The sequence below is a fragment of the Pithys albifrons genome, chromosome 2, assembly GCF_047495875.1.
Source record: "Pithys albifrons albifrons isolate INPA30051 chromosome 2, PitAlb_v1, whole genome shotgun sequence".
NCBI classification, from domain to species: Eukaryota; Metazoa; Chordata; class Aves; order Passeriformes; family Thamnophilidae; genus Pithys; species Pithys albifrons.
Genome location: NC_092459.1, coordinates 77,631,734 through 77,653,422, shown reverse-complemented (window position 1 = coordinate 77,653,422; position 21,689 = coordinate 77,631,734). Strand labels below are relative to the sequence as shown.

The 21,689-nt window shown below is 34.7% G+C and overlaps 1 protein-coding gene across 1 annotated transcript in view; it reads right to left on the bottom strand.

The window, feature by feature from the left end:
- Positions 1–21,689, bottom strand: part of RYR2 (ryanodine receptor 2) — a 371,658-nt gene that overhangs the window by 96,937 nt on the left and 253,032 nt on the right. The window contains exons 50-61 of the mRNA XM_071581075.1: positions 19,856–20,076; positions 18,461–18,551; positions 16,058–16,198; positions 15,178–15,341; positions 13,000–13,078; positions 12,264–12,353; positions 11,406–11,543; positions 9,102–9,179; positions 6,117–6,192; positions 4,870–4,996; positions 1,739–1,854; positions 152–216 (exon numbers count right to left, since the gene is read on the bottom strand). Coding sequence (XP_071437176.1) covers positions 152–216; positions 1,739–1,854; positions 4,870–4,996; positions 6,117–6,192; positions 9,102–9,179; positions 11,406–11,543; positions 12,264–12,353; positions 13,000–13,078; positions 15,178–15,341; positions 16,058–16,198; positions 18,461–18,551; positions 19,856–20,076 — 1,386 coding nt within the window. The remainder of the gene's footprint in view (positions 1–151; positions 217–1,738; positions 1,855–4,869; positions 4,997–6,116; positions 6,193–9,101; positions 9,180–11,405; positions 11,544–12,263; positions 12,354–12,999; positions 13,079–15,177; positions 15,342–16,057; positions 16,199–18,460; positions 18,552–19,855; positions 20,077–21,689) is intronic.

Sequence of the window (21,689 nt, the reverse complement as noted above, 5' to 3'; positions counted from 1 at the left end):
GTTTTCAAGTTATTTTTATTACTACATTTTTTTTGTTAATAATAAATTTAACACAGAAAAATGCAACTCTAACAATAATAGTCACTAAAAAATATTTTCTCACATCAATTACTCGCTGCATTGACAAAGAATAAGTAAAGATATACTATACTTTGGCAAAGAACTTAATTTCTTGTTCATATGGGAACTGCTCTCCTTTGCCTCTGCTGCCACCATCTGCAGAGAGAAGAAAATTAAACTCCTTGGCATATATCCTAGTTACAGCCTATTCTGCATTTTTCTTAGAAAGTGTACACTACAAGCAAATAATACTGGTCATCTTTAGATGTAGATTTAACAAAATTCAAATAGTATGCACACTAGTTAAAATGGCATTTTATAACTATCTCATGAGAGGAAAAGTAACAGTAAGAAAAAATGTGCAAAGAATAATTTTCCAAATCTTCCTAAAACTTTAGACATCTCATAGCTCAAAGAGATATGGATACTTTTGTGAGATAAAGATCTGGTCCTGTTTTGGTCTTTTCTTGTAACAGGTAACAATTTGGAAGCCTGAACTCAGACTCTAATGAAACAGCTTTCTCCAATTGTTCCCAGGAGAAACAAAATTATTGAATTTTTACTCCTCATTTGTGGACTTTGTCTAAAGAACAAAATTAATGGTTAGATCTACCCAACTGAAATTTAAATTGCTTCAATTCACCCCTTACCATAAAAATCAAACCCTAAAAATTAAAAAATAAAGTCTGATACAGCTCTCAAAGTATTTACCCTTCAATTATTGTTTTTGTTAATCCACTGAGGGACTCAAATGGGATTTGTTACACCAATGTTTCTAGTGCTTCAATATTTATTATCTTTTTTTCATTTGTGACAGATTTATATAATTAAGAAGGATGATGTTATGGTAATCAGGCATTAGTAGCAGAAGTAACCCAATGAGTTATCAAGACCAGCCTTTTGATACTTTAAGTAGCCATGGCATATAATAATTCATTAATTCAGTGAGTTGCACTCTGAAACTAGATGGGCTTTTTGATGAGAATTGGTTTATTTCATCTCCTTGATATTGCTGTTACTGTCAATTACAGCATCTATGACAACACATGAGGCAGAGTATATATTACATGTCATTACAACTCTCATAGTCACAACAGAAGCTGCAGTTGGCCAGGTGTTTTGGTTTTTACTGCTCATGTAAGAAGTTGAGTTGGGTCATGAAACTTTTGTAATTTTTTATCTTCACCAAAAGCAGATGAAGTTAATTCTTCATAGCACTGTTGACAAAACATGTGCTGGGTGTTTGTGAAAGAACATTCCCACTGTGGGACTTTGTAGAAGATGTTTCTCTACTCTCTTCTCCAAAGAAAATTTCATAATGGTACAATTGACCTGTTTAATTTGCTCTCTGAAAAAGGGTTACATGTGAATAGTAACTATTAACGTGCAATGAGAGATTATAACATTGTGTATAAATGCAAGGGGCAATATAATTTTATTTTTCAAAGATAAAAGTCATTGTAAATTTGGGCCAAAAAAGTTTAATCTGATGAATGAATATAGGAAACTGGACTGAATAGCAATTAACATAACTTTTCAAAATTCACAATCTTCATCAACTACAGAAAATTAAAGGAAAAACTAGTCCAGGAATGTGCAATTTTTAAAAATTCTTATTGTTTTTATAACATCAGACATCTTAGTAATTATTTTTAAAAATGTGAAAGGGGTACTATACCAAACTCCAGAATGTACTGATGGGCTTCATCCACGTATCTTATAAGCTGCTGAAGGAAACTGTAGGCAAAGCGTTTCTCAATGGAAGGTGTGTCTAATTCCAGGTCCTTAAGTCCTCTGTTAAAAGAAGCAGGTAAATTTTCACACATGCAGAAGGACTAACAGCAGTCTTACCTCTCAATGTAGTCTGATGCCATTTTCTCTAATAATGATTAAGTGCTTATTAATATAAGAAATTTTTTGTCTTTCACATAAACAGTACTCTTACACATACCTTGGTTTTGAGCAATTTTTTAAGAGATGACTAAGATTTCTCAACTACAATGTTACAGAAAAATGTGACTTGTCAATCAAGTTAATACACAATTACTCTAATTTCTTTCCATTACTTGTAAGGCATTACTATCTTATATTTCCCTCCAGGGATTGATTTTTGGGTAAGGGGGTTTTAAAGCTGCCAAAATACTTTGATTTAAACAATCAAACTAGAAGTAAATCCAATATCCATCATTATGATTTTTCCCCAAAAGTCTGTTTGCAATGGAAAAACATTGAATAGCTATGTAGCATTTGTGAAAAATCAGAGGAATACCAAAATAAAGTGATAGAATTGATCTTTCACCATGTTCCACTATAGTTACTAGTCTGATAAAAGGACACATCTTTCAACAAGTATGAATCTCCAGAGTGTGAATCCATGACATGGGCTAATGTCTGCTAGCAACAAGTTGGCACTGACATCAGTCTTGATTATATAGGATCAGGACTTAATTGATGGCACACAACTTATGCTTAAGGAGCAAGGGATCCAGTCATACCCACTTGGTCCCCCATCAGAGGCACCAAGTACGCTAGTATTCAACTATGTTGCAAGTTTAAAAAGCAAATATACTGAATATAACTGCTTGTGTGGTGCACATCTATGCTTTAAAATAAAACATTAATGATGGTAGGGTTTAGTTTCAGAAAAAGAGATTCTGTAACTAAAACAGCTTTGTCAGCTATTGATACCAGTAAGGCTACAATAATGTCTGCTTCATTAAGCTTATCTGATCAAGCACCTCAGGAGGGTAACAAAAGAGAAGTCATAAACAAGAACACATAAAGATACAAGCCAATAAAGGAGACAATACTGGGAAAGGAAAGTCTCCAGGTTTTAATTAAGGGACCATTAAGAAACTTCAGACACAACTTTGGAGAAGGGCCATCTGTATTTTGTAACTCCTAAGAGAAGGGAACATGGGGATTTGGAATATTTAAGGCAGAGCACTGGAACTACAGAAACTAATGATGGACTGTGAAGCAGGGAAGTATCAAGAGCAGAGGGGAGGAGAGACAACAAGAGCTTTACTGGCTGGCCACATGTGACCTGTGGCCTGTCAATACAGTTTTCTGACTGAGTCCTGTACCTCATCACTAGAGTTTGTCCTATATTCTTATTAAACCCTTTCGTACCTATCCCACACTGCAGTATCACTCACTATCCCATGTGTATGTGTGTGCTGCAAGGACTAAGTGCCAGCCTACCTCTGGGGCGGGAATGCTGTATTCCAAAAAAATCCAGCTAATCTGAGGGAGCAGTATCAGCAAGACAGTGAGGGCTTCAGCACCAGCAGCTGGAGTGGGACTGTGAGTCACAAGCCATGTGCCTGAATGTCATGTGCTTAGCAGTGGGCAAGTGTTTCTATCTTCAATAAACCCAATCTGCATGAGGGTGAAGCAAACTTGAATGGTCACTGTCAAATAAAAGACTGTAAAGAAGTGTGTTTGACCCATATGTGGCAGAAAGTACAGTGGTAAGCAGACCAAATTAAAACATGAATCAGGTCCGTGTTTGTTTAGCAGTCTGGATGGCACAGAAGCAGCAAGTACATTGAGTTCAACTTCACAGAATGGCCTGGATTTGACCAGCACAGGGAAATGTATATGCAGCAGGAACTATTTACTAGTTCATGGGTGTGTCCAAGTTAATGGTTATGTAACCACCTCCTCTGAGCCCTCTACTTCTGAAAAAAACCAAAAGCCACCTCTCTCTTTTGTTTAACAGAAATAAAAAAGGTTAGTGGAAAAGGAATGTGTAATCTTGAATAGAGCTGAGGAGTCTTTTATCATTTTGACAGGGAATAAGAAAAGAAATCTTTGCTGACTGACATCCTTCTTTTTACATCCTACTCTATTGAAGGGAAGTAAAGTGAATTATTCCAGTTACCCTGAAAGATTTTAGCAAAATTATTAGATTAGCTATGGGACTCTATAAACAGGCTGAATTTCATATATGATAGAAAAGAATGGAAACAGGCAGATTTCAAGTAGATGTGCTCGACTAACTAATTCATAATGATGACTTAAATTGATCTCTGACTTTTTAATTCACTTACTAATGTTCAAGTCATCAAGTCTCAGACATGCTTTCAGCCTATTGAAGAGATTCACATTTCCTAAGCCATGCTGATGAGGCAGAGAAACCTCCAAATTAAATAAAATTGTATTCATGCTACATTTAGTAGGTGTGTCCTATTAAAATCAAAATGATTATGCATTTTATTCTGCAGAGTATTTATTATTATTATTATTACATTTGCACTATGGATTGTCTAAAAAAAAATTAAAAACATCGCTTTTAAAATATTTTAATAAGACTGCAAATGAACTCAGTTGAAAGAAATGAGTAGTATATTTTAGAAATCAAACTGTCTTATCAAAGCAATTGCCTAGAAATTCCTTTAAAGATGGGGTATGTGCTTGACCTGTAATGAGTACTTAATAATTTCATCTCTTGTAGAAAATGACCAAGTTTACTAACAGTTGGTTATATGGAAACACACCAGAAAGAAAAAATAGGCTGCAGTGTTGAGAAGAGAGGCAGAAGACATGCAGAGATTCTGAAGAACTCTGCTTATGCCTTCCAAAACTTTGCTACTAAGTCCATTTCTTTCTTACAATGTTCTATACACTCATCCTTATTCCCACGCACTGAAACCTAAAAATTACCCTAGAGCTTTCTTTTTATTAAAATAACCAAACAAATCAAACAAAGAATAAACAAACAAATAAACAAACACACACCCACTCATCCCCCACTAGTGAGGACTATTAGAAACCTTCTGACACCAATACTGAACAAAGAATTACCTGGAGACAACATATCCATTAATCTGCAGAAATTTCAGAATATCCTGTGCTTTTTCTCTGTCCTTGGCTTTTTCTTTGGCAGTGAGTGTATCATAAGGAACAAGAAGAGGATGGTTGCCTCCTCCTACTATGGAACATCATAAGAATTAAAAATTAGGTAAAGAGTTTTCTGTTGACATGGTAAGTCCTAGTGTGCAAAAGCACTGTCACAGTACTACATTGCATGTAAAATCTAGTCTAAAATCACAATACACTTGTCTGTTTCTTAACACAACCCTTAAATATTTAGATGGAAACTTCAGACGTGGCTGCATAGTTCTAACATAGTTGCTTTGCTGCAAGTGCCAGGTGAATACACTGAACCTACTGCAAAATCTCTTTAAGAAAAACAAAGTGCACTGTTACAAACATGTGTTATAATTACAACTTCATTTAATGAAACTGAAATTATTTCAGTTGAAATGAAAATAAGTAACACATGATTTAATAAAAAACCCATTATATAAACAAATATATAAACATATACAGTCTTGCTTTTAAACATTCTGGCAGGGTTCAGTGAGATTAGCAAGATATTAAAGTGATAAAGTTGTACTTTAAAGTAATAAATTAAAGACAGGAAATTAGAATATATTGTTCAGACGTGGTTCACACAACTGTCCAAGCTGATTAAAAGAATGCTTTGCAGAGGTAAAGAGAATAAACTGCGTTGGTATTGGTTACAAATATCTAATGTATTGATACTTTCCTGAATGTAGAAACTTAATTTTGAAGATGACTGCTGTTATAAATAGAAATATATGCATAAAAAGCAGCATTCTTAGGATTTCAGCTTCTAAAATCACCATCATATAACAGAACACAATAAATTCCCAAGACAATTGCTCTCAAACCTCAGGAAATTGTAAGAGCAATAACCAGATTCATCACAGAAAAAATACTACAGCGTGTCACTAATAACAGCAATATTTTTAAAAAGGAACAAATTCCCTCTATAAAATATTGGAGACATATCGAACTTTTGAGTTCTCTTCCTTTGATATATTTGAATTGGTAAACTACGTAAAGAACAGTAACACTTGGTACTATAAAAACTTTCAGGCACAGAACATCACTATACTTTGTTGTTTCTTCTTTGCCAATTTAAATTTGCTGTTCCTTCTTTTGTTTATCTGTTTTCTCAAATGCATAACCTAAGCTGATCATAGTGAACTTAAAATACTGAAAATACTTATAGTTAATATTACCTTTTGCTTCAAGCTCCATTTTCTTTTTCTTTGCCCATATGTTATGGTAGTTCTCAGCCATCATCTCAGCCATAGCCTTAGGAAAATGGAGAGCTTAGAGATATGTCTTGCAGTAGTTAACTCTCAATAAAGACAGCTTTCTGGTTGATAATAAATAGTTTTGTTCTCTAGGAAGTTCAATACAATTGCACCGTAATTGCACTGGAAACAAGTTTTTCTTGAAAAAAAATTATATAGAATTTGGCTAGGATGGGCATAGGCATAGGAGTTAGGAACCTGGTGCTGAAGACAGGATTGTTAATACAAAAAAGGACCACAAGAAGTAGTACACTCTGGAAAGAGTACTGGGCTATCAGATGGGGTACTTGATTCTCAAAACAAGGCCAAGAAGAACCCTCTGAAGGTCCTGGTAAGGGAAATAAACAGCAAGAGAGAGGATTGAATCAAGTGTTACTGCTGGCTGTAGACTAATCACAAACCCATGGATATAGCTTTTTCAATGTGGATTCTTATGCTCGTTTGTGTGAGCACACTGTTAAAAGCACGAAACATTTTACCACAAATTCTTCTACACATTCTTCTTACAAAACAAGCTCTTTCAGACTGGCAAAGTAGAAGCTAGATCCCAAACCAAGGAAAACACACAAGCTCTCCAGTCTCTAACTAAGTGAGAATTACTATTCCAACACAAAACAACTTTTTAAATCCACTTCTCCCATTCTCCTGGTTCTATACCCCCTAGTTGTACAGGGGTGGAATTTCCTGCAGATTTCACTTTTCATTTCTTTCATGGAACTACAGAAACATTCTTTTCATCTTCAGTAAGGCTTTTGAGTAATGACTGTTTCTGAATACCAACTTCATTATTTTTGAGAATACTCAAGAATTCAGAAACTTTTCAGCCATATCCTGTGCAGGGCTACGGGCTGGACTAAGTGAACCTTGTGGGTCCCTTCCAACTCAGCATATTCTATGACTCTGTGATACCTTACTTTCCAGAAGACAATTTGCTTCATAAACTTTTCTCCAATGAACATATTATTACATATATATCCTCTGTGTGGTAGATGTGTTTTTTCATGCACACTCTGATCCTGGTGTGTTTATAATCCCAATTATGACCTTGGAAGAATGTAGTGTAGCCTGTGTTTTATTTTCTTGGAAAGCAGGGTGCTATGAACATGTTCTCAGAGTAATACCTAGTTACTCATAGAGACAGAATGTGACCAGGTAATTTAAGGCCAAATTGAGAAGTATTTTGCAGAGTTACAGCTTTAGACATGGTCATGATTCCTGCTAACACAGTATTTGCACAGGATGATGTAAAAAGTGAATAGCACTAATTCTTATGTACTAGTTCAAAAAAACAAACAAAAAATCCCAAACACTAAAAAACCCTACAACTTTGTTCAAAAACAATTAACTTTGTTCCAACAATTTATCTAAACCTGAATTCCAACCTGAAAGATATTAAACGTTTTTTAAAATGTTCAAAATTACATAGACTTAATTTTTAAAATTCAGATCTCATTTGTACTTAACAGGTCTGGATAATTTTCTGAATGTCTATATCAGGACAATTAATAGCTGAAATTGCATTTTAATTGAATTTGTTTAGCTTTTAAATAACATTTTTTGAAGCCAGTTTCAAAAAAGGACTCTCTTCATAGGGAAAATTAATCATAAAGCCAACAAGCTCTGCTTTATAACTAAGAGCTGCAAAAGAAATCCAATTAAAGATGAGTGTTAGAGGCTATGGGACTAACAGAAGTTCTAATGTCATCTCTTTGGGGTTTGTGACAGGATGGTTATTTTTATCTGGGCTTTGTTTATTGCAGCATAATACTATGATGATGTTCACATCATGAATTTAATGCTTTCATGAGCATTAAACGAAGTCTGCATAGTCTTTCAATTATACTGAGTTTATACAAACAAATATTGTAATTGTAAGGAAACTTATCAGATTAAGATAAGAATGTAATGACAGAAGTAGTTATTCAATTATCAATTTAATGAACACTTTGGAATGATCAGCAGTCTAATGACAGTTAATTGGCAGAAAATTCTAATGATTGTAAAGCTAGTTAGCAATCTAAAGTGGTTAGAAATATAAAACTGGAAACTACAAGACAGAAATCAAGGAGACGAAATCCAGTGTGAGAATTTGATCAGAGGCACAGTATAGTATATACTGTACAATTAGTCAATTTATTTACTCCTGCTGCTTGTTTCCCTACACCATGGCAAAGCTCAGTATGGGCAAACTTAATCCTGTGTTCAGGAGTCTATTGTAGCCAGCTTAGAACACCATGTTGCGATCATTGGACTGGTACAAACGCTAAATAATTTAATACTATTTATTGTATGCCTATGTAATACTAGAATTATATTCCCAGTAAATTAGTAGACTGTTAAAACCAGCACCATGTTCCATCAAACACCATGAAAAAATCCAAACTAATGACAAAACCATAATTTATTAGCTAGAATATATTGTTCCAAGTAACAGCAATCTGATAGATCTGTCAAAATCACACCCTAAATTCCTTCATTCTCTATTCTCACAGTATTTATTGTAACAACAATAAATGATTCATGATTCCTATTTCTTCAGTTTAGAAAAAAAAATGAGCAATGACAAAATGTTTTGGAAAATGGGGGAGAAATGAATGATAAACAGAAAAAAATGATGCTGCTAGCTCTTCTAAACGGGTTCTCTTCAAATCAACAAATGTTCACAAAGAGAGCTGAGGAAATCAACCCAGGACTACAGAAAATTTTGAAGCTTTGCAACATGAACCATGTTTTTTAAATAACAGAGGATCAAAGAGCAATTATGAAAAAGACCAAAACTCCCCACCAAAATGAAAGCATATCAAAGAAAGTAATATTTGGTAACAAATTATTTAAAATAAACTAGCAGAACAGAAAAAAAATTAATAACATAAAGAGGAGTAGGCATTTTAAGTGTTTCTGACTTACATGTAGGTCTCTGGAGAGGGTGACATTGCTCATGTCAATTGCTCGAGGAGTGTAACCATGGGCTGTATCTACAGAGATCTGAATGACAAGTGTGGAAAACAGTCAAGTTATGCAAGCATTCAATATGAAGAAGTTATCATTGAGAAGATACTGAAAGTAATGAAAGAACTTCAGGAAAAAGCCTTTTGTATATATCTCCTGAGAACAAAAGGGTCATAAGTAGCCCAACTGAAAATACATTAAGGTGGTAAGCCTAACTGACAAATAATTAGGTAAAGGTCAACAAAGTTTGTTCCCAAAGGCAGACTGCCATCGGACACAAATCCCTCTCATTCAAATGCAAATTTCACTTGAACTCATTGAAGGTTTGATTCTACTATGGATCAGGCCATACTGAAGTGTGAATAAATCTCTACATTTTCTAGAGACCTTAGGTGTTTTGGGGTTTGTTTTTTTTTTTTCTCAGCAAACAAGATCTAATTTTAGGTGAGTTCTGACAAAAATCAAACTTTGAGTTTGGCTATTCAACCCAATTTCTACATTTAAGACTAGAATCTACTAAGTACGTACCTTGGATCTTCTGTTCATCCTTTCCACTCAGAAAATATCACCATTTTGTCATTCTTTCTTTCTACTGCCTAAATTCATCACAGGTTTGCTCATTACATTGACACAAATGGTCAAAGAAGGATAAAATGTTATGGGAGTTCCCTGAATGACAACCCACTAATACAAGAAGTGTGGCCAGAAAAGGGTTACTGGGCTTTTCTCTACTTATTCTGCAGTAATAGATATATGTCCCCCAAAAGTACATCTTCCTTTAGAAAGTACAGTGTGTCCAGACTTTTGTTCCTATGTGTGATATTATTTCCATATGCATGTATATGAGCATGTAGAGGCCTAAAGTTCAAAGGCCTCCTTTCAAAGACAGTTATTATTCACAAAGAGAAGCATAAAGGATGTACAATCAGCACACAGTAAATTAATCCTGAGAAAGTACTGTTTTCTGAAGCAAACAATGCAAGCAAGCATTGTTACACTTAATATGAAGGTAGCGATTAAATACATTTAAAATTTCTCGTCTGCACGCAGAAAAGTACTCTTTTGTCTATGTGTGGGATGACAGCACATTTTTTACACAGGATGGTTATTAATAAGATAGTGTGACCTGAAATACAGAAATATTTCAGGTTTCAGAAACTCTTCTGGAAAAGTTAGGCGAATTCATTATAGTAAGGAAAGACTGCAAACATAGTTACAAAAGCTATTCTCCTATGTTGATATAATTTGAATCTCAACTATAAAGCTCTTAATTCTGAGATCCTTATGTTAAAGCATATAGAACCACCTCTATCAGTACAGTCTCTGGGACTGGTATTATAAAGGCCAAAAAGTCAGGAAATTTGGAAGGCGATAATTTTGGAAGGCAACAATAGTGTACAAACTATAATGTGTAGTTTAGTCCAAGTACTAAATCAAATCACTTGATATACTCTAGGATCCATATAGAGTGGAGAGACAGGTTCAACTGTTCATTTTACACAGGCATATCACCACTCAAAGTGCAGAGAGCTGAGTGGAGAGAAGAGGGAAACATTTTTCTCTTTCATTTTATTTCACCCATTTTTTCACCCTCCATGTGTACCTGTGTGAATGAGAGAATTTTCTCACCTCTCGAGATTAATTGTGAAGTATGTGGAGCGTTAAAAGAATTTAATGCCACTATTTCTCCATTTTATCCTTACAGTATTTTGATTTAAGAAGCCCACTCTAAAAGATAAATATAATTCATAATTTTGGCAGTCTGGGGATGTAAATTTATGCTGCAATAACATTGATTGTTAAGTTTCTTTGAAAAAAAAGAAGCAAATAAAGAGTTTTTGTCTGTACCTTCATTTATTTCTTTATATACTTAAAAGTAACATAGCCACCACATTCCAGAAAATAGCAGACTGAAATCATGTTAATTCTCACTACTAATATGCAATCACCAGCTGTTGCAAATAATTCCCCTAAATACCATGGGTAACTTTAAATTAGGTGAACAAATACATTCTTATTCCAGTTTTGTCAAGTTGTTGTTTTTTTTTTAATGTTTATTAGCATATTGCTTTGGAACATGGAAATAACGTTCCAGTTTCAGTGAATAGAAATCTAAACCAATTTCAGAATTTTACAGTTGCCTGTGAAAAATGCTTTCATTGATTTTTATACTAGAAGTTTATCTCCTCACTTGTAAAATCAAAGACCAGAGAGCAGATTTTTCATGTTTTTTTAAACTAAGTTTTTAGCAAAATGACTCACCTGACTGGTTTGAGATATGCGGCGTGTCCGATTGTACAGTGCCATGGAATCTCCCTCTCGTGTTCTTTCAATTCGCCATCCCCAGGCCAGCATAGTTTTCAGTGATTCTTTGATTGGCCATCGATAAATTTCTTTCTCCTAGAAGAATGTAAATAAAATAATTAACTTCTTTATTATGTAGCTGTACAGAGCAAAAAAAAAATTATTGGCATTTTTCCTGCACCGAAATGTACTGAAAGAAACCCTTATGGCCCAGAGTTAATGAAACAAGGCAAATAGATCATATAAGATATTAAAAAGTTTATTTATCATTTCAGAGGTGGGCAAAAGAATTCTGGCCATGAAGGAAGCTGATGATCTCAGTGGTAACTGTGTTAGTGGTATTCTCAGACATGAAGTCAAAGGCAGAGTAGTAGTTCTCAAGCGTAACACAGTGTTTTGTCTGGTATATGAACTAAAAACCAAAAATCATAGAATCATAAAAATTATTCTATGTTGGAACAGACCTCTGGACATCATCTGCCTCTACCTTCTGTTGAAATCAGAGAAGCTAATCTAATTGGCCTATATTTTAATATATTTAATATATTTTATGGTAAAAATTTACCAGCATTATCACACTTCAGTTTCATCATAAGTTATGTCATATAAATTCAGAGATGTGAGAAAACAGTTTAAGTGATCTATTTATTATACAATAAAAAAACCCTTTCCTATCCTTTCAGGATATGGGGGAAAGCAACAACCACACATTAGCTGACATACTCAAAATCGTTTTTTTTTAATTATGTAAACTCAAGACAATATATTCAGTGATATTTCGACTACTATTTCATCAAGAATGAACAAATTCCTTACCTTTTCAGATAGTAACTTATATTGTTTCATTAATGGTTGCACTTTTGCAGATTCAGAAAATGTTTCACCATACGTCCATCCATTTGCAAACTGAAAACAGGAATAATAAGAGAGAAAAAAGTGGGGAAAAGCAAAAAATTATGAAAAATCCTAGTTTTTATTGGTATAAATTAATTGAACAATTCTTCTGCAGGATGTTTCTCCTAAAGTTTCCTTTCTACTATTTTCTCAACCAGCATATATATAATCTGCACACTAAAAAGGGAATCATGTGGTGTGCCATCTTTTTGCGAATTAATGATCACCCAAAGTTATCATATCAATATTTTTTTCTTTTAAACATTTATATAGAGCAGAATACCATGCTACAGTGGAGTAACTGTTTTTAACACTGGACGAACAGCTGGCACAAAGGAATAAAAACATTAAAGAGATATTTGCTTAAAAACAATGAAATTCTAAGTCTGTAAAACTGTTAACCAAATATACTGTTACCAAGTATATTTACTCAAAAGTCAACAAGAGCAATAATGATGAAACAGTATTTTGAAAAATTCAAATGCACTTACAGAACTTTCTCCCAAACACATTTCAAGAAAATAATACATTTATATCTTGCCTGTATATTAACTTGTAGCATTATGAAAAATAATAACTTCCAAAGTAAGATATTTTAAAGATAAAAAGGATTCAAATAAAAAATCTGATTTTGCTTTAACAGAAATATAGATTTTACCTTTTCCATTGACCATTTGTCATGAGCATGTTCTGCATATTTGTTAATGAAATATTCTAGTTTTTCAGGGATTGTAATGCTGAAAGTAAAGAGAAAATGAGTATCATGTCACACATGATAAAATGTGAATGCCTTTTGTGAAGAAAACTTCAAATTAAATAATAATACATCCATTCAATGCATCTTACTGTGCTCTTTTTCCTCACACAGAGTTTGCTCCAAGGTCTCGTTAAGTCAGGGAAGAAATCTGAATTATTTAATGAGCACTGAATGACAACCACAGCTGTTGTAGGAGTTTTACTTCTTTGAAAAATGTGAGTAAGGGAAAATCAATAATAATATTGAACACTTTTGCTTTTAGTCACATATTTCTGTTTACTAGCATTCATTTTCTTTGTATTAAAGATACAACTACGACCTGTAGTTTCAGAAATATGGTAGTAACTTGCTGCAAATGTCCATTATAAACTAAGTGTACTAACAGTCTTTTTACAAACAAATCATCTATTTTCTATATTCCTACAAATTGGATTATATGCTAGAAGTGCTCTAACTTATGAAAACTCAAAAACTATATGCCTAAGACTTTATTTACAACACATCAATCAATATTAAAAATATTAAAATGCTTATTAAAAATAATAGAAATCAACACAAATTAATACACTAGCCCTTTGAAAGGTATACAAGACAATGGAGAAGTTAAGGTTTCTGAAACAGTAAACACAAAGGAGTGATTTTTTATTATCAAGCAAGCACTAGAGACAGAATCTTCTTCCAGTTTATCAAATATCAATGGTTTTCTTCAACTGCATTCTTGCAAATGAAAGGAATAACTGCTTCTTGATCACTGTTGAAATAGCAAAATCTTCCGTCCTTACACATAGGATTTGGGTAATAGAAATGTTACAGTGCCATCTACTGCAAAGTAGAAGAGTCTGGATTTTCATTTTCAGACATAAGGCAGGAAAAAGCAGAAATATAACACAAAATTATGCCAGAGTAACAGTTTGCAAGAGTCTAACCATGCACAAAGGTCAGCAATATTTTTTATTTTCTGAAAGAGTGTATTTCGAGGGGAACTCTACTAGTGTTATAATAATTTCATAAATTCAATAAACTGACAAGTAGAATAATGTAGAATAACATCACAGAACTGCTTACTCCTGTGACCTATGATTTCAGTAATGCTAAGTAGCTTTTTCTGAGTTTTTAAAATATATTATTGCTATCTACAATTTTTCTCTCAAATTACACCAGATAAAGTAATATTCAATTCACTAAATGATAGCATAATATTCTTACTAAATTTTGTTAAACCTTTGTATATTTTAAATGTATCTTAGACAAATTAATTTTCATGATCATGTATGTTATTTCTATATTCCAGACTGGATTATGGCTTTTACTACCATACTTTGCTATGCATACATGCACAAGCATGCCTTAATGAAGGTATCAATGTACTGGGAGCACTATGTGTGCTGAATACAGGCAGAAAACTCACAGAGGCATTAGAAGCAAATGTCTTACAAGAGGAATATTTCAAGGTACAGTGCATAGCCACACTTCTGTAAGACTATTCTATAAAAAGAAAAACAGTGCACCGGCTGTAGTCAAAAATCAGGGCAGGAAACTGCCATTCAGATACCTGGTTTGTCTGTCTAATGCAAAAAACACATGGTTAGACTCTGCCGAGAAAGAACTAGTATCTTTCTGCCCTATTCCCAATTATTCATACTAAAAAGATTATAGGAATGTATGATCAAACATAATTTTGTGTAGGTGCACTGTCATTCACACACACTGGAACAAGTGTCTTGCCACATGTTAATAATGGCAGGGATCATGTAGTCAGCTCCTGAAAACACGATGGTTTGTTTGCAGCAGACACACAGACACAACTGGATGGTTTTATATTCAGGGTAAAAGTACATTAAAAATATTCTAAGTTGACCAAGAAATTAGTTATGTAACTTCATAGTTGTTGCTTTACATGACTTAAAATAAATCCATAAATAAAAATAAAAAGTTAAAGTCTCAATTTCATCTAGAAGGTAAGTATTCAGAAGAGAAGAAAAGCTTTAAGTTCCCATTATACCAAACAACAGGCTCTCCTCTCCCCCTCTTTTACACATTCATGATTAAAAACCTAGTTGCAATTAATTAATTCCTTACTTTGAGGTATCAACAGGTTGAGGATTAAAGTTCCCATCTGAATCCATTGAAGCCTGTTTTTCCATCATATTGACATAATTTGATTCCATATAATCTGGAGGTAAGGCCCCTGCAACTGCGCTCAGACAAGGCAAAGCCAATTTGAACAGTTCTTGCTCGTACTTCTGTGGAACACACAGGGCATAGAAAGTCAGAGGTGAATGGGAGCTTTCAACATCACTGCTGAAACTGATACAGCTATATGGGAAACCAAGTAGGCACAGAATGGCTTTTTTAGTGCGAAATTGAAATTTTTTTCTGAAAATAATGAAAACTGTCTGTCCAAAGCATGTTGATAAAGCTAGGATCAAGTCTTGCTCTTGTTCAACTAAATGAGAAAATGCTGACTTCACTGGTAGCAACACCAGGCATTTTTCATGTGTTTGGGAAGGGAATGTAGCACAGGAATATGCACAGCATTCCTAAATACTTAGATTTGAAATGAAACGCATGAAATTTTAAGGAGGTTTGTTAAAAAATGTCACAGAATTAACAGTAAATAAATACATATCAAAGTGTATTATTAAACTTTTGTCTGACATTGAATTGACTCGAGGGTGCTGAAACCACAACTACTAAGCAGAGAACTGTACAGATCTATACAGATGTATCACCAGACTACTGCTTTACTCTTTTTTTTTTTTTTTTTTTAATGAGCGGACAAAATTATATACCTACATTGAAGCAGAAGCTATAAGAGAAAGATTTAAATTTAGTAAAGCCTGTATCTTTTCTTTCAAAGTGGATGATACTGATAAAAGCTGGGTAAAAATACAGATTAAAGAAAAGAGATTACACACTAACGATTTTACAGGAATAGATGGTTATTGAAATTACTTGCCTTTTGAGATAAAGCATCAAAAATACCCCAGAACAACTTTCTGGATAAATGAAGTTCTTCTTCTGAAGCAGCACCAAAGTTACCCCATCCACTGGGCAAACAATAATACTTCCAGCATCTTTCATAATGATTTGTCAGCAGCTAAAAGAAAACATATTTTGAAAGCAAGTAAAATGCAACTGTTGAGGTCTCTCCATTCTGGCACTTGGCGATTACACAGAGGCTACCAGAAAAATTTCTGTATAGTTTATCAATAAGACATGTTATGTATTTTTTAAATCACTGGTGCATATACACAAAGATTAGAAGTTTTCAATACTATTTGCAAAATATTACAAGTCACAGTCAGTAAAGATCTGACAGAATTCCCTTTTTCCAGTCAGAACAAACGTCAAGATGGAAAAATATAGACATTCATAACATAGATTGGCTGGGCATGTGTGCATGTAAAGACAGTAACAAAAAAAAAAGTCCTGATGTGTAGAAGTGAGAATTTTGATAACCAAAAATATAATCTTGATCCTGCACAGTTCTGTTATACTTTTAATGGATCAGGGTAAAACCCAAAACAATCCATGTAATATATTTCCACTTATTCAGATTTAAATAATCTATTAGCATCTATTTACTATTTAAATTGTTGGATGATTAAACAAAAAATGGAGATAAGAACTTACATGCCTATAGCATGTAAAAAGAGAGAAGTTTTAGCATTTGCATAGAATCACAGGGTTCTCAGAAATACAGACTCTGAGTCAAATATGTATTTGAAAAAAAAATTTAAACTATATTCTATCACACAATGGCCAGACAAGTTTGCTTTTGGACTACATGTGAATACTAATATATATTTATATGTTTTTAAACCTAGTCAAGAGGTAGGCTTAGTCTTAGAAAAGTCCCTGATGAAGCAGTGAATATGAATTAAGAGGAAATAAAAAGGCAGCTCCATTCCATAAAGTTTGCACTACGTTACACAGGAAAGACATCACAGATTTGAATTCACTTGCTGCTTAAGCTGAGGCAATTTTTAATTGTAGAAACCACCAAATGTATTCACATTAAGTAGCACTGTATTCTGATTAGCCTCCATTATTTCCTCCTCTCTTCCCATTCAATATTACATTTCAGATGCATGATTAATTCATAGCTGTTTCTTTAGATTATTGTAACCTGTTTGACAGTATAAGCCCAAAAGGAATACAGAGTACTTTTCAAATCAGAAACACATTAGTAGGTATGGGTAGGAGTCCCTTGTTAAATCACTGAAAATCAGTTTACTGTCAGTGAAACCTTTTAAAGTTATAGGTCTATCTTCAGGTAAGGGGTTCTCTTTCCTCAGAAACTCTTATTACTTTTTTAGGTATCAATGGTCAAAATCATTTGCCCATGTTAATGTCATGGGTCTCTTCACATCTATATTCTCGCAAGGCCTAACTTGCCAAAAGAATCCAATTATTATTTTCTTACTATTCAGTTCAGCAACATGGGAACCTCACTGCAGTCATAAAGCCCTCTCAGATACCAAGGAACTGGGATTGTTTCTTCCAAAAAAAAATCCTTGAAGGACCACAGCCCTGCAACTTACTATTTGGTTTTAGCAGCACATAAAATGTCATCATGCATTAGAAAGCCCCACTTCAGGGCAGTATACTGAATTATCAACTGAAGAATGGCTGCTCTAGCATCTTTAGTTTGGTTGAGGATTTTCTGTTGGGGACAACCAAATTAGGAAATCTTCGGCAGGACTTCAGCAGCAGGTCCTGGCTTTGAGGCTAATGATTTAAATTCCTCTTCTAATGTCAAAGATCCTGATATGCTTTAAGAGCATAAAATACATCAAATAAGAAAAGATTAAATACCTCATTCAAAATTGTGGTGGGAAAGCATTAAAAAGGACTGCTGCAAAACAGTAGGTAAGGTGTGTTAGGAATCAGAATCAAAAGATACAAATAAAATTTTGGGGTCTGAAAACAAAATGGAACCTTATTACTAAATATGTATTGCTTAGATTTCCTGGCACTAACCACAGAAAAAGAATTGGCTTTTCAGGAGCAAGGAAAACCAATGCAGAGGACAGAAGTATACATACAGACGACAAATTTCTATATATTGTGCACAAGATTATGCCCCCTGCCCCCAAGGGTTTTTCTATTCCATTTTCCCATGGGCTGAAACAAACAGGAGATAAAGGAGAAGCAAACGTTAGATTTGGACTTCATCATTCATATGGATACATGTAAATTAGACTGAATTTCTCTCCAAGCAACAATTAATCATTAAAACCTATAGTCTTAGATCATTGCAGAGTAGAGATGACGTAGCGAAGATTACAGAGAATCTTCTCCATGCAAGTATTTTCTGTTGGAGTTTGTTATAAGAAATGCTGTTGAATTCTTTTACCTTGAGTGGCATCTTTGCATGTTCATTTAATAGAGGAACATCAAATACTAATCTTCTCAGCAAATGCTGCATCATGGATGGCCGCAACTGCCTAAAAACAGACCAATCATTTCAAAAGGATGTACCAGCATAGTTTCATGGAAATAAATAATAAATACATTAAAGCAACATATCAGTTCTATGCCATTAAAATTCTTCAAATTCATAAGGTAATAAGATTTTACTTGAGGCACTAAAAAAGATGTCCAGAAGAAAGAAAGCAAGTGCATAGGAAAGAAAACATTCTGAACAAGCTCCAAATCAAATGCTTCAAGGAAGCCAAGAAAAATACCTGATTTGTAGACAGGGAAAAGCAGGAAAAAAATAACCTGAATTTTTATATCGTTTATTAGGATCACCATGTCCACAAGAAAAGGATACAATGTTAACTACTTGTAATATATCTTAATGGCTCTAAAAATATCATAGAAATTAATAAAGACATATGTAATATATAATATCTCTTCAGATGTGCTAAACAAGACACAGAGCAGTTGGCACCAACTGTAAGGACAGCAGAAATAGTTACAGCATGTATGTTAGAATGGCATGAACATTAAAACTCCAGATAAATAATAAGCTCTGGTCCATGTTATTGGTTCCTATCGAGGTTATATATATATATATATATATATACACATATAATGGTCAATGGGATATTTTTTCAGAAAATGCTATCTAGTACTTTTTTACAGTATTATACTATAAATGTCTGTCATTTCTGAACACATTTCCACACTAAAAAAGAAATCACAGTGTTATATTAAAAAAAAAACCAACAACCCTACCCTCTGTTTAACTCAAAGTCTAAATGTGAACTTTAGTTAGAAATTTAATTCGTAAGTGCCTATCAGACTTCTAAAAAACTTGGATAATAATGACCTAATTTTGAGTCTGCAGACACCCAGACAAAATTAGTCCCATAGGTGTCAATAATGAGGTATAATAATAATACTAGTCATTGATTAGGATTTCAAATGTAAAGCATCATAAATAAAAATCTACATAGAACTGTACAAGTTACTGATCATCAACCATACTGCCAATCTGCACAGCTGAAAGTCTTTAAATGGAAATTCAGTGTATGTATAATTCCACAACTCTGGACCTTTGTCTTTTTGCAGTACATCCTCTTAGTTAATTGCCAAGATTTTGATTTAAAAGATTTAGTGAAAATAAAATAACTGACGACTAATGAATAAAACTGCAAATTGAATACAGTATATTAAAAACTACACAATCATCTGCCAGGAAAAAATAATGTTCATTATGTTACTGGTAGCATATTTCTGAATTCCCCTATTACAGGTTACTTTATGACTTTGCATTCCTACACAGCCAGGAGTATTTCCTTACCCACAGATAGACAGCAAACACTCTTCAATGGAATCTCGCTGAGCTTTGGTAAGAGAGCATCCCTTTGAGAGTCTGTACACAGTATGTAACAAGGAATCGATGAGGGAAGCATGGTGCTCTGTGCCAGCAAAAAGAGGAGCACATCTGGTCAAGAGAGGCAAGACTGCTGTGCAAAGGTATCGATTCAGAGCCAAAGCCATATCCGTAGCACTTAAAGCAGCCTATGAATGAAATGGGACAGAAATTAGACTTGTCTCATCAATGTTGTTACAAATTAGAAGAACTTGGTGTTTGTATTTCTTTGCAGTAGTTATGGAGGGATATTTCCAAAACACACATATGAGGATTTGATACATACTGGAAGCTAGATGCCCAGAGTTTTCTCCTGATTCTAAAGTCTCATAGATGGCTGTCCTAGTTCAGCAGGAGGGACCAGTTAACACTGTGTGTGGGGTGATCAAAGCTGTGTTCTACCCCCTCTATTCATTCCCCAAGGACAATGAACCATTAGCAGCAGCTGCCCAGGGAGTCATTATCACCTTCACACCCAGCCTGAGGGGGGCAGACCTGCTAATGGGCCATCAACAGTTCAATACCCCCTGGCTCTCAGAGTTAATCACCCATTGTGTGAGTCCCCGCCCAGGGGGAGGGACTGGGTGCTCCCTGAGGGTACATAAGCAGTGGGTAAGAAGACCTCAGGAACATCTCTTCAGATCCAGAGAAGCAGCAGGACCTCGACAGGAGGAGATCACCTGTCTCAGCCAGACTACAGCCCTCACCTGCACCAACAGGTTTTTCTTTTCCTTTTGCTCTGGACTTGGGGGAGCCACAGGGGGTCTCAGCACAAGGGCAAAGAAACCCCCTTGGGTGTGTGCCCCAGGACACTGGGTTATACTGCTGGGTTTTTGTGAGTTGAAAGCAATTTCCCTTTTGTGCCAGTGTATGTATTGTAATATTATTATTAAATTTTAGCTCTGACCTATAATCTCTCTTGTGGTGAGTTCATTTCCCCTGCTGGTTTGCCTTTAAACCAGCACAATGGCTTTTGTTTTGTTTTTAGTGACTGAAAACAAAAACACTAAAGGTGGTCATACAAAAACATAACAACTTTCAAGATTATATTGAAGAATATCATACCAGTCAGTATCTTTTTGTTATGATCAAGGCCAAGTTTTATGTAAGGAAAAAGTCCTCCCCTGCTCTTTCTTAAATATCTAGATGAAAAGGACCTGGGGGTGCTGGCCAATAGCTAAACATGGGCCAGCAGTGTGCCCCAGGGGCCAGGAGGGCCAGTGGCATTCTGGTATTACCAGGAATAGTGTGGCCAGCAAGACCGAGACAGGGATCATTCCCTGTACTCAGCACTGATGAAACTTCTCCAGTTTTGGGCCCCTCACTACAAGGACACTGAGGTGCTGGAGCAAGTCCAGAGAGGGCAACAGAGCTGGTGAAGAGTCTGGAGCACAAGTCTTATAAAGAGTGGCCAAGGGAGATGGGTTGTTTAGCCTGAAAGAGAAAAAGAGGCTTTAGGAGACATCTTATCACTCTGCAACTACCTGACAGGAGGTTATAGTGAGGTGGTAGTCAGTCTCATCTCCCACCTAACAAGAGACAGGATGAGAGGAAATAGCCTGAAGTTCTCCCAGGGAGGTTTAGATTAGATACCAGGAAATTTTTTTTCATAGAAAGAGTTGTCAAGCATTGTAAGAGCTTGGTCAGGAAGTGGTGGAATCACAATCCCTAGAAGTGTTCAAAAAAAGTGGATATGGCATGGACATGTTTAAATGCTGAACATGATGATGGTGCTAGACAGAGGGACTTGATGATCTTAGAG